The following is a 14,960-nucleotide window of genomic DNA, read 5'->3' as shown; positions in this document are numbered from 1 at the left end:
CCCACTTGATCATGGTGTATGATCCTTTTAATGTGCTGTTGAATTCTGTTTGCTAGTATTTTGTTGAGGATATTTGCATCAGTGTTCGTCATTGATATTGGCCTGTAGCTTATTTTGTGGCATCTTTGTCTGGTTTTGGTATCAGGGTGATAGTCGCCTGGTAGAAGGAGTTTGGGAGTGTTTCTTCCTCTGCTATATTTTAGAAGAGTTTGAGAAGAATAGGTGTTAGCTTTTCTCTAAATGTTTGACAGAATTTGCCTGTGAAGCCATCTGGCCCTGGGCTTTGTTTGTTGGAAGATTTTTAATCACAGTTTGAATTTCAGTGCTTGTGATTGGTCTGTTTATATTTTCTATTTCTTCCTGGTTCAGTCTCGGAATGTTGTGCTTTTCTAAGAATTTGTCCATTTCTTCCAGGTTGTCCATTTTATGGCATATAGTTGCTTGTAGTAATCTCTCATGATCCGTTGTATTTCTGCAGTGTCAGTTGTTACTTCTCCTTTTTCATTTCTAATTCTATTGATTTGAGTCTTCTCCCTTTTTTTCTTGGTTAGTCTGGCTAATGGTTTATCAATTTTGTTTATCTTCTCAAAGAACCAGATTTTAGTTTTATTGATCTTTGCCACTGTTTCCTTCATATCTTTTTCATTTATTTCTGATCGGATCTTTATGATTTCTTTCCTTCTGCTCACGTTGGAGTTTTTTGTTCTTCTTTCTCTAATTTGCTTAGATGTACGGTTAGGTTGTTTATTTGAGATGTTTCTTGTTTCTTGAGGTAGGATTTTATTTCTATAAACTTCCCTCTTAGAACTGCTTTTGCTGCATCCCATAGGTTTTGGGTCATCATGTTTTCATTGTCATTTGTTTCTAGGTATTTTTTGATTTCCTGTTTGATTTCCTCGGTGATCTCTTGGTTATTTAGTAGTGTATTGTTTAGCCTCCATGTGTTTGTATTTTTTTACAGATTTTTTCCTGTAATTGATATCTAGTCTCATAGTATTGTGGTTGGGAAAGATAGTTGATATGATTGCAATTTTCTTAAATTTACCAAGGCTTGATTTGTGACCTAAGATAAAATCTATCCTGGAGAATGTTCCATGAGGACTTGAGAAGAAAATGCATTCTGTTGTTTTTGGATGGAATGTCCTATAAATATCAATTAAGTGCATCTTGTTTAATGTATCATTTAAAGCTTGTGTTTCCTTATTTATTTTCATTTTGGATGATCTGTCCATTGGTGCAAGTGTGGTGTTAAAGTTCCCTACTATTATTGTGTTACTATCGATTTCCCCTTTTATGGCTGTTAGTATTTGCCTTATGTATTGAGGTGCTCCCATGTTGGGTGCATAAATATTTACAATTGTTATATCTTCTTCTTGGATTCATCCCTTGATCATTATGTAGTGTCCTTCTTTGTCTCTTGTAATAGTCTTTATTTTAAAGTTTATTTTGTCTGATATGAGAATTGCTACTCCAGCTTTCTTTTGATTTTCATTTGTGTGGAATATCTTTTTCTATCCCCTCACTTTCAGTCTGTGTGCCTCTAGGTCTGAAGTGGGTCTCTTGTAGATAGCGTATTTATGGGTCCTGTTTTTGCATTCATTCAATCAGTCTGTGTGTTTTGGTTGGAGCATTTAATCCATTTACATTTAAGGTAGTTATCGATATGTATGTTCCTATTACCATTTTCTTAATTGTTTGGGGTTTGTTATTGTAAGTCTCTTCCTCCTCTTGTGTTTCCTGCCTAGAGAAGTTCTTTAGCATTTGCTGTAGAGCTGTTTGGTGGTGCTGAATTCTCTTAGCTTTTGCTTGTCTGTAAAGGTTTTAATTTCTCCGTTGAATCTGCATGAGATCCTTGCTGGGTAGAGTAATCTTGGTTGTAGTTTTTTCCCTTTCATCACTTTAAATATGTCCTGCCACTCCATTCTGGCTTGCAAAGTTTCTGCTGAAAGATCAGCTGTTAACCTTATGGGGATTCCCTTGTATGTTAATTGTTGCTTTTCCCTTGCTGCTTTTAATATTTTTTCTTTGTATTTAATTTTTGATAGTTTAATATGTGTCTTGGCATGTTTCTCCTTGGATTTATCCTGTATGGGACTCTCTGCACTTCCTGGACTTGAGTGACTCTTTCCTTACCCATATTAGGGAAGCTTTCAACTGTAATCTGTTCACATATTTTCTCAGTCCCTTTTTCTCTTCCTCTTCTGGGACCCCTATAATTCAAATGTTGATGCATTTAGTATTGTCCCAGAGGTCTCTGAGATTGTCCTCAATTCTTTTCATTCTTTTTACTTTATTCTGCTCTGTGGTAGTTATTTCCACTGTTTTATCTTCCAGGTCACTTATCCATTTTTCTGCCTCAGTTATTCTTCTATTGATTCCTTCTAGAGAATTTTAAATTTCATTTATTGTGTTGTTCATCATTGTTTGTCTGCTCTTTAGTTCTTCTAGGTCCTTGTTAAACATTTCTTGTATTTTCTCTATTTCCAAGATTTTGGATCATCTTTACTATCATTACTCTAAATTCTTTTTCAGTTAGACTGCCTATTTCCTCTTTGCTTGTTCTGGTGGGTTTTTACTTGCTCTTTCATCTGCTGTGTATTTCTCTGTCTTCTCATTTTGCTTAACTTACTGTATTTGGGGTCTCCGTTTTGCAGGCTGCAGGTTCGTAGTTCCCGTTGTTTTTCGTGTCTACTCCCAGTGGCTCAGGTTGGTTCAGTGAGTTGTGTAGGCTTCCTGGTGGAGGGGACTGGTGCCTGTGTTCTGGTGGTTGAGGCTGGATCTTGTCTTTCTGGTGTGCAGGACCACGTCCTGTGGTGTGTTTTGGTGTGTCTGTGACCTTATTATGATTTTAGGCAGCCTCTCTGCTAATGGGTGGGTTTGTGTTCCTGTCTTCCTAGTTGTTTGGCATAGGGTGTCCAGCACTGTAGCTTGCTGGTCGTTGAGTGGAGCTGGGTGCTGGCGTTGAGATGGAGATCTCTGGGAGAGCTCTCGCCGTTTGATGTTATGTGTGGCCAGGAGGTCTCTGGTGGTCCAGTGTCCTTAACTTGGCTCTCCCACCTCAGAGGCTCAGGCCTGACACCCAGCCAGAGCACCAAGACCCTGTCAGCCACACAGCTCAGAAGAAAAGGGAGAAAAAAAGAGAATGAAAGAAAAAAAATAAAGTTATTAAAATAGAAAATAATTATTAAATATAAAAAAAATTTAAAAAGAGAGAAAGAAGAGAGCAAGCAAACCAAAAAACAAATCCATCAATGATAATAAGTGCTAACAACTATACTAAGAAAAAAAAAAAGGAGTCAGACCCTAGGACAAATGGCAAAAGCAAAGCTATACAGGCAAAATCACACAAAGAAGCATACACATACACACTCACAAAAAGAGAAAGAAGGGAAAAAAATATTTATATATATAAAAAAAATTTTAAAGGAGGAGAGCAACCCAATCAACAAACAAATCTACCAATGATAATAAGCTCTAAATACTAAACTAAGATAAACATAAAACCAGAAACAAATTAGATGCAGAAAGTAAACCCCAAGTCTGTAGTTGCTCCCAAAGTCCACTGCCTCAATTTTGGGATGGTTCGTTGTGTATTTAGGTATTCCACAGATGCAGGGTACATCATGTTGACTGTGGAGATTTTTTTTTTTTTTTTTGGTTCAGCTTTGGATTTGGCCCCGCCTCTGCATGTAGGTCGCCTGAGGGCATCTGTTCTTTGCTGAGACAGGATGGGGTTAAAGGAGCAGCTGATTGGGGGGCTCTGGCTCATTCAGGTGGGGGGAGGGAGGGGTACAGATGTGGGGCGAGCCTGCGGCGGCAGAGGTCTGTGTGACGTTGTACCAGCCTGAGGAGCGCCGTGCATTCTCCCGGGCATGTTGTTCCTGGCTCACGGGGCCCTGGCAGTGGCGGGCTGCACAGGCTCCCGGGAGGGGAGGTGTGCATAGTGACCTGTGCTTGTACACAGGCTTCTTGGTGGCGGCAGCAGTAGCCTTAGCGTCTCATTACCGTCTCTGGTGTCTGCACTGATAGCCGCGGCTCGTGCCCGTCTCTGGAGCTCGTTTAGGCGGTGCTCTGAATCCCCTCTCCTCGCGCACCAGGAAACAATGGTCTCTTGCCTCTTCGGCAACTCCAGACTTTTTCCCGGACTCCCTCCCGGCTAGCTGTGGCGCACTAGCCCCTTCAGGCTGTGTTCACACAGACAACCCCAGTCCTCTCCCTGGGATCCGATCTCTGATGCCCGAGCCTCAGCTCCCAGCCCCCACCCGCCCCGGCAGGTGAGCAGACAAGCCTCTCGGGCTGGGGAGTGCTGGTCGGCAGTGATCCTCTGTGCGGGAATCTCTCCGCTTTGCCCTCTGCACCCCTATTGCTGTGCTCTCTGAGGCTTACCCCTTGCCCACCCCCCATCTCCACCAGTGAAGGGGCTTTCTAGTGTGTGGAAACCTTTCCTCCTTCACAGCTCCCTCCCACTGGTGCAGGTCCCATCCCTACCCTCTTGTCTCTGTTTGTTCTTTTTTGTTTTGCCGTACCCAGGTACGTGGGGAGTTTCTTGCCTTTTGGGAAGTCTGAGGTGTTCTGCCAGCGTTCAGTAGGTGTTCTGTAGGGGTTGTTCCACATGTAGATGTAGTTTTGATGTATTTGTGGGGAGGAAGGTGATCTCCACGTCTTGCTCCTCTGCCATCTTGAAGCCACTCTTCTACTTTTAGTTATAATTGGTTGCATGCCTTCTGACTTGTTGGTGTAGTGATTTTCCACGTATTTTTCAGTTTCATTCCTTTGACCTCTACAGCCAGGGCTGTCTGCTCAATGAAAAGATTTCTTCCTCTTTCTGTCCTTTGTCCAGTTTTAATAACAAGTGTGAATACCAAGCTGGTGAACAGATGCTCTTCACTGAATCTGGGGGCCACACCCCCTTCACCCCCGATTCCATGGTCTGTAAAATAGAGCCTTCTCATTTTCCTCATTATTTTTACCAGCTTTTTCTTCCCCCTCAACTGAGTCATTTCAAATCGACTTCTCTTCGAGGTTCAGAACGGAGGTTACCTTCACCACAGAATAGATAATTACTTTAAAGTGCCAACAGGAAAATCTGTCACCTCGTCTGGCTCACTTTTCCCTTAATTTAAGTGTCCTCAGCTATCATCTTCACTTGAAGAAAGTAAAAAGCATATTCATACAGGAACGAGGAGTTTCTGTCAGGCTGATTGATATTTTCACTTACATTTAGGTCCTTTTTTTTTTTTCCATCAAAACACTCGTTTTTTGGTTTAAAAAAAGTCAAGTAGATATGTGAGAGATAGTGGGTTGTCTTTTTTTTCTTTTCCACCAGCACCTGCTCCAAAGCATAATTTCCACATGCCCCAACGCTGCCTCGGTAATCGACAACAAATACGCTATCATTAACTGAGACTTGCCCGCTCAGTTCAGCTGCCCTAAAATGACACTTTTTAAAGCAAGCACCTCGAGGCAAATGTTGGACTGTGGGTTTGCTTTCTCACCTCTGCCCTGTCAGGTTTAGTTCTGTGAGAGCTGTAGCCCTGCAGCTGGGAAGGGTCTCTGGGAACAGCTTGCATTTCTTTGGTTAGTAAATCCCACTGCACACCCCTTCCCCAGTGGTGAAAAGAAAATGCTTCCTTTCTAGCCGTGCGTTCCTGAGTGTTTGGTTGGAAGGTGTCCTGTATGTCTGCGTTTTGACTGTCAGGCCCTGAGCTGAATGCCTCTCTCAGGACGTCTACACCCTGGCCTGCAGGACGCTGAGCTCAGCGTGTCACCCATCACCCAGGAGGCTGGACACAGAGTGGGAGAGAAGGTTGTGAAATCCCCACACCTGGCGCTGCTGCCAGTTTGTTTGACTAGTAGGATTGGCTGAGGGGGTGACAGAGCCCGTCTGCCCGTGGCGGGCTCTACACTCCAGGCCCATATTCGTGAATCTGCAGGGCGTACAGGGTATGAGAGGGGTCTGGTTTGTTCAGAGAAATGCAAAAGCAGCACAGCAGAACAATTACATTCCCATACCATGGTCATAGCCAGGGAGATGGCATTTAAATTACTTGAAAACCGTACAAATGAGCCTAATAGATTTATGCAATGTGAACCTCAGAGGAGCCGAAGGGGTCCAGGCCCAGCTGGGCTCGGGACGAGGCTTATTAGAAGAGGGTTCATCCAGGAGGAAAGTTGTGAGGAAATTAAACAGCTTTTAATAGAAGTCATTTGGTAGAGAGAAGAGTGCTGCAGGGAGAAGGGAGGCGAATCTCAAGACGTAGAGAGGAGACAGGCAGACGATGAGGCTGTGCCATGAGGTCCCTGCCCAGCACCCCAAGCTCCTTCAAGCTTTGGCCCTGATGTTATTCCCTGAAGCCTTCTCTGACCACTTGCTTACACTGCCGTCCACCTCCTCTCCCACGTTCCCTTTGTCCAGTCCTTGCTTTATTTTTCTCCATAACCTTTAGCACCTTCCAACATATTAAGATATCCTCCCACCGGAGTGTACATTCCATAAGGACAGAGATTGTTGTCTGTTTTGTTCACCGTTCTACCCAGCGCCTGGTACAGACTAGGTGCTCCATCCTTGTTTCTTGAATAAATGGGATGTAGTGAGAAAGAAGTATGGTGGGCTATGTTTTGGGGTCTAAAGAACTTTGGCAGAGAATCCGGAGACCTGAGTCCTGAAGCCCAGGACAGCCTGGAGGGCAGAGAAGTTCATTGGACTGTAGTTTCCTCACTCGTAAGATGGATACTGGCTGAGGTGACCGCTGAAGTCCTCAGGCTGTGAGGTTCTGAGGACCTGGGTGGTCAGAGGATGCTAGGTGGTGGGCTTCTTGGTATGTACTTTGAGCCACCTGGAGCTGTTACTGTGGCAGTGGATTTCTGAACCATGGGGTCAAGCTGGTATTTGTAAAAAGAATTTTTTTTTCCAAAGTACTCCAGGCAGGTTTTTTTGGGGGGCGGGGGCGCACATTGGGTCTTCATTGCTGCATGCGGGCTTTCTCTAGTTGCAGCGAGCGGGGGCTACTCTTCGTTGAGGTGCGTGGGTTTCTTACTGTGGTGGCTTCTCTTGTTGCAGAGCACAGGTTCCAGGTGCGCAGACTTCAGTGGTTGTGGCTTGCGGGCTCTAGAGTGCAGGCTCAGTAGTTGTGGTGCACGGGCCTAGTTGCTCCGCGGCATGTGGGATCTTCCCGGACCAGGGATCAAATCCGTGTCCCCTGCATTGGCAGGTGGATTCTTTTTTTTTTTTTTGCGGTACGCGGCCCTCTCACTGTTGTGGCCTCTCCCGTTGCGGAGCACAGGCTCCAGACGCGCAGGCTCAGCGGCCATGGCTCATGGGCCCAGCCGCTCCGCGGCATGTGGGATCTTCCCGGACTGGGGCACGAACCTGCATCCCCTGCATCGGTAGGCGGACTCTCAACCACTGCGCCACCAGGGAAGCCCGGCAGGTGGATTCTTAACCACTGTGCCACCAGGGAAGTCCCCAGGGAGGTTTTTTAAAAAGGGGGTTAAGAGGCTAGATAAATTTTTATTACCACTCAATAAATCCTTCTTTTACCTGCTTCCTTTCCACTAACTTTTCTCTCCCAACTCCTGCAGGCTTGAACCACCAACAATTATTTGGGTCCATAGATGAGTGCACCATTGACTTTTGAGGCTCCTATTTCAGTGAACTAGAACTTCAGAAGAAAACTCAGTAGGGGCAACCAACTTGTTTTGGTTTCAAGCTCAAAGCCCTTACATATCTCATAGTTTGCCTTGAAATTATAAAGCTACCTTCTCTTCCCAGGCCACCCCATCCCAGAAATTTCACCACCATTGGGGGATGATTCCCCTGAGGGGCTAACAGACCTTACCAGCCAAACCTCCAAGCCAGTTGTGACCTCTCACAGAGATAATAAGGATTTATTTAGGGTGGAATTAACTTGCTGCTCAAGTATGTCATCACAGAATAGGAAGAGAAATTACAGCCTGTAGAAACCTCAGGCCTGTAATAGTTAACTTCTTGGAGACTAAATTTTCCTGCTCATTTCTGAGAAAGGCTTATCTGTCAACATTTGAAAGGATGTTTCTGCATTCCTGTATTTTGACAGAACACTTCTACAAGTCTAACCTGTCCACCTTCTACAGTTTATCTCATTAGGCATCCTTCTCCTTGCTTTGTTTTGCTTTCCACCTCTGAAGGTCAACAAGCTTAGGGAAGCAACTTGTGATCATCTGGGTTCAGCTCCCAGCTCAGCCACTCACTAGCTTGGGTGCTCAACCTCTCTGACCCCCACTTTCCTAAAAATCTATAAAATCAGGGTCAGAAGTCCTACTTGGCAGGGTTATTAAAGGGACTGTAAGTAGCTGGGCAGGGGGTCGTGGTACACATCAGGTACTCAAGACTGGCCACCATCCTTACCAATTCCTCTTCGAGTTTGCAGCAATAGCAAACTCTCATCCACTAAACAAATATCTCGTGGCTTTCCTCCAAATACCTGTGCAGTCTAAGTGTCCAGCTCAATTATACGACAGACTCTTGATGGTCCAAGCTGGAGCCAAATTTTCATGTGTCCTTTTAATTAAAAGATTCAGAGCCTAATCACAGAAGGACATTGTTTGGTGGTGCCGATACTGAAGTTAGTCAGGGCTGCTGAAGTGTATCATTAGGATGGTTGACAGTTCACTCTGTGCCCATGGAATAAAATGAATAGGAAGAGAGCCAGGAGGAAGGGGCCAGCCAGGAGGGACATATGTAAGAGATGTGATGGATGAACTCCTCCTGGACCTAGGATTCCGCTCCTCAGAACTGAAGGCATTTGTGTACAGTTCATATAATAAAGGATTTCCTATTATAAAAACCACAAAGAGAAAGTAATGGCGTTCTTTTGAGACACCATACGATCTGGCAGACGTTATATATTCTGAGTGGCATCATTATCTGTCTTTCGCCTCTAACAATTCTTTTTTAGCAGGCAGCGTATACATTATAAATTTTAAACCAATAATAAATATAGATTTTTACATTAAAACCAAACCAGAACTGGCTGCCTCTTTTAATATATACATGAAAAGTTTTTAACGAAAGAAACTATACCTTTGGTAAATGTGAAGAATATTAATATAAGCTCAGGATGAATGCTGAAGAGTTCAAATTCATAAAACTCTTCTAAATCATTTTTCTGGTTTGAATGCATCTTTATGCATATAGCGATGCTGTGAGGCTTCATTTATTTTGCACAGAAAGTGATTTTATTTTTAATTCTCGTCCTCTTTCTGTTACCATGATTCTCTACATTATTTAAGAAACTTGGCATAATAAGTTGTCCAGGGCTGGGATTTGTATTTGGGGAACTAAATACTCATTAGTACTTTTTAAAAAATACTAAATAAATCCATATCCCATCATTTAGTAAATAGCCTTTATAATAAGGAAAAACTAATTATTTGTGGGATAAAATGTTTTATGTATTTAACTTCTGTTCTAGTGATGTTGTACAACATCCAAATAACTAACTAGGATGTTAACTCCTACTGTTTTGTTGCTTTTGAGGGCATTTTAATGATAGGAGTGTATTTGAATCATCAGTTTTACCGTTAGAGCCAAATCATTCTCATGGGCTTATGGGAATATATGCCACCAGGCAGTAGATTAATAACTATTAAAAAACCACATGCAAAGGTCACTGCAAAACTCAGATCAAAACCTGTGGTTTTCTGGATTTTGCAGTCTACCAGCTTTTTGAAGCTTCTCTATGGGAACATGATCTTTATGGCAACACCACTGAGCTCTGGACATTTATGATAATTAAGACAGCCCGAAAGTGCCGTGCACTCGCCCACAGCGCCAGCCTTCACTTAAGGAGAAAGGGCGCTGATCAGCACGCATCCATGTTAACAGAGAGCCCTCTTTTGGTGATGGTAGAAAAACATGATAGTGAAGGAGACTCTTGTTTTCCAAAATGATTGGCAAAACAGACTGTATTGGGGCCAGGACCACAGAGCTTGGGGGAGGGCTCTTTACGGAGAACCACAGCAGAAAGGAATTCTTTGCTGGTGAATTTTTCTGGCCTTCTGCACTGTCATTCCTGCAGTGTTTCTCACTTATTCTCTCCAGCTAGCTCACCATACCCTGATCGGCGGCCGCACTGACCCCCATCTTCTTACTTAAAACGTGTTATTGGAAGCAGGGCAACACAGGGAACTTTGAGTTTGCACACTGGGGATGGGACCAAATTATCAGCCTATTCTGAACTTCGTAGAATACTCAAGGAGTTAACCAGAGTGATTCTGGCTTCCTTTGGCCTCCCCAATGTTTTTTGTATAATAAAGACTTGGACACTGGAAAATGCATTCAGAACACAAGCCAAGCATTGAGTTCAGTGGGGATAGAGCAGGAGGGGTAACCCATGGGAGGGCATGGGTCCTGCAGGCACGTTCTGCCTGTGGCCTGCTGAATTGTAGATGTGCCGTTTGGGCCAGGTTTTGTGATAAGCTGGCTCTCTCGGTGGTGAGGGGCAAACTGCTTCACTTCCTGACCTAGAATCTCTTATCTGCAGCCTTGCAGATCCATTCCCTGCCCTTCCTACCGGCCCCTCGCAATGGGAACAGAGTCCCCCGTCTCTGGAAAGTAATGCTAAGAAAACAAACACTACAAAGGCTGGTAACAGGGGGATGTCTCTCTTGAATGTTTTTTGTGACCATCTAGGTTCAAGGAGGAGGGGGTCCCCCAGCTACGTGAGCCAGCAGGGTCTCTTTGTAGTAGGCATCTGTATGTTTGGCCAGATGTCCTCCCAGTGGAGGGCAGAGAGGGAAAGATAAAACAGAATTCTTATGAAAAATAAGTCTTGGGAGGGAGAAAAAACAAGACGGAGAAATTGTGTCAAGTAGGACGGGAGACCAGGCGGTGCCATCTGATATTGATTAAATGCTGATAGAGTCAGCAACGAGAAATGCGTGTCACTAGGAAGTGACCCTTGTTCTTCAGCATGTGAAGCAGTGACAACTGTCTGGGAGCAGATCTGCATTAAAACCACATGCAGAAGATGTCCAGTGGCAAACACAGCGCCAGCACGCATGGTGAGAAGGGGAGGAAAGGACCCCTGCACTGGATGTCAGGGCATGTTCCTTCTGATTCTGCTTTACCTCGCCGGCCTCACTCTCCACATCAGTAACACAATGATACTTGACGGGATGACCTCTAAGCAATTTTCTAGCCCCAAATTCTGTTATCTATCATCATCTGCCCTCTGACCAAATCTTCTGAGGCTCTTCTAATGGAATGAAAGAAATAGCCCTGGAGAGGCTTAAAGAGTTCACCCACCACAGTCCTAAAATCCAAAAGGAATGAAACCCTCCATCAACTATAAAAGTGTCATCCAATCTTTGCACAGCATCCCTGGGTCTATCCTCCTTCTGTGTTTTACAATTACCACCAAAGCAAGTTAATTGCTTTCTGAACATGAGATGTGGCATATCTCTGGGTCCACCTGTGCTTCCCCCACTCCCAATTCCAAAACTATGCTCACTCTAACTGGATATAAGGGGTCTTTGTTTCATTTTAAACTGCCAGATTATAGAGAGCTTACGAGCAGGTGTGTGTGTGTGCGTGTGTGCGTGTGCGTGCGTGCACGCGCACATCCTTTAGTTAAGGGTGAACGGTTGAAAGTTTTCTTTGTTTTTGTTTTTTTCTTTTTGGCATCATCATGAGGTCAGCAGTATTTTGTTCCAGGGTGAGGCTGGATTCCAGTGGGAATGGAAGAGGAATCTTCCACTGAGATCAGAAGATCTCACACTAGGACGGTGGCAGTGGAAATGGATAGGAAAGCTTGACCAGAGAGGCACCGTGGCGTAGGGGAGATGTCATGACGATTGGAGTCAGACGGGCCCAAGTTCAAATCCTGGCTATGATGTCTATGGGATGTCATTTCAGCTCTCACTACCATGCCATCTTGAAGCGTTATTATATGAATTAAAGGTGATGTAAAGTACCTGTATTAGAGTCTGGCACAGTGTAGGCAGTAAGCGAACATCAGTAAACTGTGGATGAGATGATCATGACAAAAATATCCGCAGGAAGATTAGCAGGGTCTCAAGACCTGTTGAGTTAGAGAATAAGTATAAGAGAAGACTTCAAGGTGTCTGAGTTTGACCACCTGGGGGATTGGGATGGTAGGAGTATTTAGGTTGGACGGAAATAAAAAAGTTGGGTGAAAGCTGGAGATCTGGTTTGGCAGGGCTAGTACCAAGGTCAGTTTTGGACACGAGCGATGGCACTGAAACATCCAGGTGGCAGTGGAAGGAGGAGGATGGAAAGGAAAAGGAGTCAAAGAAATGAGAAAACCGTGATGCTGCGAAGCTGATTAACTCTAGGTCTGTTTGATCAATAAGTCTGACTTTACAGCTTTACCTTCAGGGAATTGGCTAACCAAGGTTGATCCAGCATATGACCATCTTCTAAAGCAAACCGTAGCTCCTCAAAATGTGTTCTTCCAACGAAGCATCTCCTGGACCTTTTTAGAAATACAGAATTTTAGCTCCTGCTTCAGACCTGCTGAATCAGGATCTCCATTTCAAAAATGTGATTTGTAAACACTTGACGGTTTGAGAAGCACTGTTCTAAAGCATGGCGGCCAGACCAGCAGCATCACAGCCCCTGGGAACTTGTTAGAAATCCAGATTCTCAGGTGCCTTCTCAGACTTCCTGAATTAGAAAGGCTGTGTTTCAACAAGCCTTTCGAGTGAATCCAGTGCACCGTGGAGTTTGAGACTCATTGCTCTAAGTCATGGGACAGACAGATTGAGCCCCCTCCCCTTGGGTGTATAGCCCAGAACACGAGAGATTGGTTAAACCCTGAAACTTAATTTGAGTCATTGTTCTATGCTGTTTCTCTCATCATTTTGCATTAAACACAGCTGAAGAACTCTTTTCACCGAAGAAGGGCACAATGCGTAAAATTACAAACCAAAGGAGCGAAACTTCAGCTGTGGCTTGATCTTCACAATTTACCCATCAAAAGTTATTGAGCACAATCATAGAAGATCAGTCCTTTATATGCTATTGCTCCTGGGAGACGCTATTAGTAAGACACACATAGGGAAAGGAAGACTCTCGCGATGCTCCTTACAATGTGATTTTCACATTAAAATGTCAAGAGTCTATGTCTTCTGTGTTTCTCATCAGTCCGATGGCAAGTTCCTTTTTAATGGGTTAGTTTCTGGAGTCACTTGCAGAAGTGTTGGTGGTTTACCACTTAGACTAGAATGTTTTTCAAAAAGTTCAGCTGTGAGCACTAAAAATTTACCTCCTCTCATCAAAAATGTCTGTTTTTTCTGGTTGTTCCCTAGTTGTTATTTAAATCACTGTGATAAATAAGGGTCAGTGTCTGTTTTCTGTATATATGTAATGTACAAAGATGGTTATATATGGAGCATTTTAATCATAAAATTACCTATATTTTCTGCTATAGGTTATAGTACAGTATAGCTAGTGGCATGCTGGTAAAGCAATTGAGGGTGTGGGAGGGCATCATTTGTAGTGTTTGCCAATTTCCATGGTGTAAATACTCCCTCCAGGGTTGATTTCAAGCTGCCAACTGTTTAACAACCGGTTCCCAAAATTCCTACAAATTTGACAATTGACTCTTGCAAGCCAGTAGGAACTAGCTCAAGCACACCAATGAAACAAACATCAAGGGACAAGTCACAGTTTTCTTTTTTTTTTTTTTTTTGCTGTGCGTGGTTCTCTCACTGTTGTGCCCTCTCCTGTTGCGGAGCACAGGCTCTGGACGCACAGGCTTAGCAGCCATGGCTCACAGGCCCAGCCGCTCCGCGACATGTGGGATCTTCCCGGACTGGGGCACGAACCCATGTCCCCTGCACTGGCAGGCAGACTCTCAATCACTGTGCCACCAGGGAAGCCCCAGTCACAATTTTTTTGTTGTTGTTTGTGTCTGAATTACTGTAGGTCCAATAATGGCTGACACAAGTAGATTTGGGTGTTTTAAATCTCTTGTCATGTAGAGATCTTTATTGCAATTATAATTATCATAATGGAATGTGATCTTGAAACTGTTCTATGAGACAAAGTTCTCTATTTTCAAGTCATTAAATACGTTTATAATAATATAATGGCGAGATTTAAAGTGCTTGTATTGTTCAAGTATGTTTAATTTTAAAATACCACTCATCCTATAGTAGGGCATGTGTACAAACTACATTCTTAGTTATAGTATTTGAACCAAAATGCAAAAAGATACTTTTGAAATGTGTTTTTGGTTACTATTATTAAGATTTGACTTTTCTTACAGGTATTCAGGAAGGAACACAATGTACCAAATGTAAAAATAACTGGGCACTGAAGTTTTCTATCATATTATTGTACGTTTTGTGTGCCTTGTTAACAATCACAGTAGCCATTTTGGGATACAAAGGTAAGTATTCTCTCCTTTTTCCTTCCAAATAGCAAGTTTTCTTTCATTAATTTAAGCCTGAAAAAACAAGTACATTGGCAAGTGTGAAGTATTTCATTAATATAACTCTTGCCAACAAAACTTAAATATCTTAAGCTCCATCTTTGTGTCTTGAGCTTCTTGTAGCTGTGGGACCTGAAAGGAGAGAAGTAGCAATTCCTTTTGAGTCATTTCAACCATAATCATGGTCCTCTATGAGTTATAAAATTTTTTCCTCTTTGTTGCTTTTTCCTACTTATTTCCAAATACTCCCTCTTCCTCTATCTTTTTCCATCTTATCTCTAAGAGGCCCCACGAAAACCCTGGAGTCAGCACATGGGAAAACTGTATTGACAGAGGATAAGACCTCCAAGAGATACGACTTACTTCATCTAGGAACTGGCCAATTAATTCCCTTTTGTTTCTCTTCAGCACATTTACTGTGGTCACTGTTTATATACCCCCATAAAAATACCACCCTGTAGAAATTAAACACAGAGGTGGCACCACCACCTCAACTGTACTTTATGGCACATCAGGCATTCT

The 14,960-nt window shown here is 43.3% G+C and overlaps 1 protein-coding gene across 2 annotated transcripts in view; it reads left to right on the top strand.

The window, feature by feature from the left end:
* COLEC12 (collectin subfamily member 12) overlaps positions 1–14,960 on the top strand; it is a 192,622-nt gene that overhangs the window by 132,961 nt on the left and 44,701 nt on the right. For both annotated transcript variants that reach the window (XM_024757941.1, XM_024757940.1), the window contains exon 3: positions 14,274–14,396. In XM_024757941.1, coding sequence (XP_024613709.1) covers positions 14,274–14,396 — 123 coding nt within the window. The remainder of the gene's footprint in view (positions 1–14,273; positions 14,397–14,960) is intronic.

The sequence above is a fragment of the Neophocaena asiaeorientalis genome, unplaced genomic scaffold (genome assembly GCF_003031525.2).
Source record: "Neophocaena asiaeorientalis asiaeorientalis breed wild unplaced genomic scaffold, Neophocaena_asiaeorientalis_V1.1 scaffold142, whole genome shotgun sequence".
Lineage (NCBI taxonomy): Eukaryota > Metazoa > Chordata > Mammalia > Artiodactyla > Phocoenidae > Neophocaena > Neophocaena asiaeorientalis.
The sequence above is the reverse complement of the archived record's forward strand: the minus strand, read 5'-3'. Positions and strand labels throughout refer to the sequence as shown.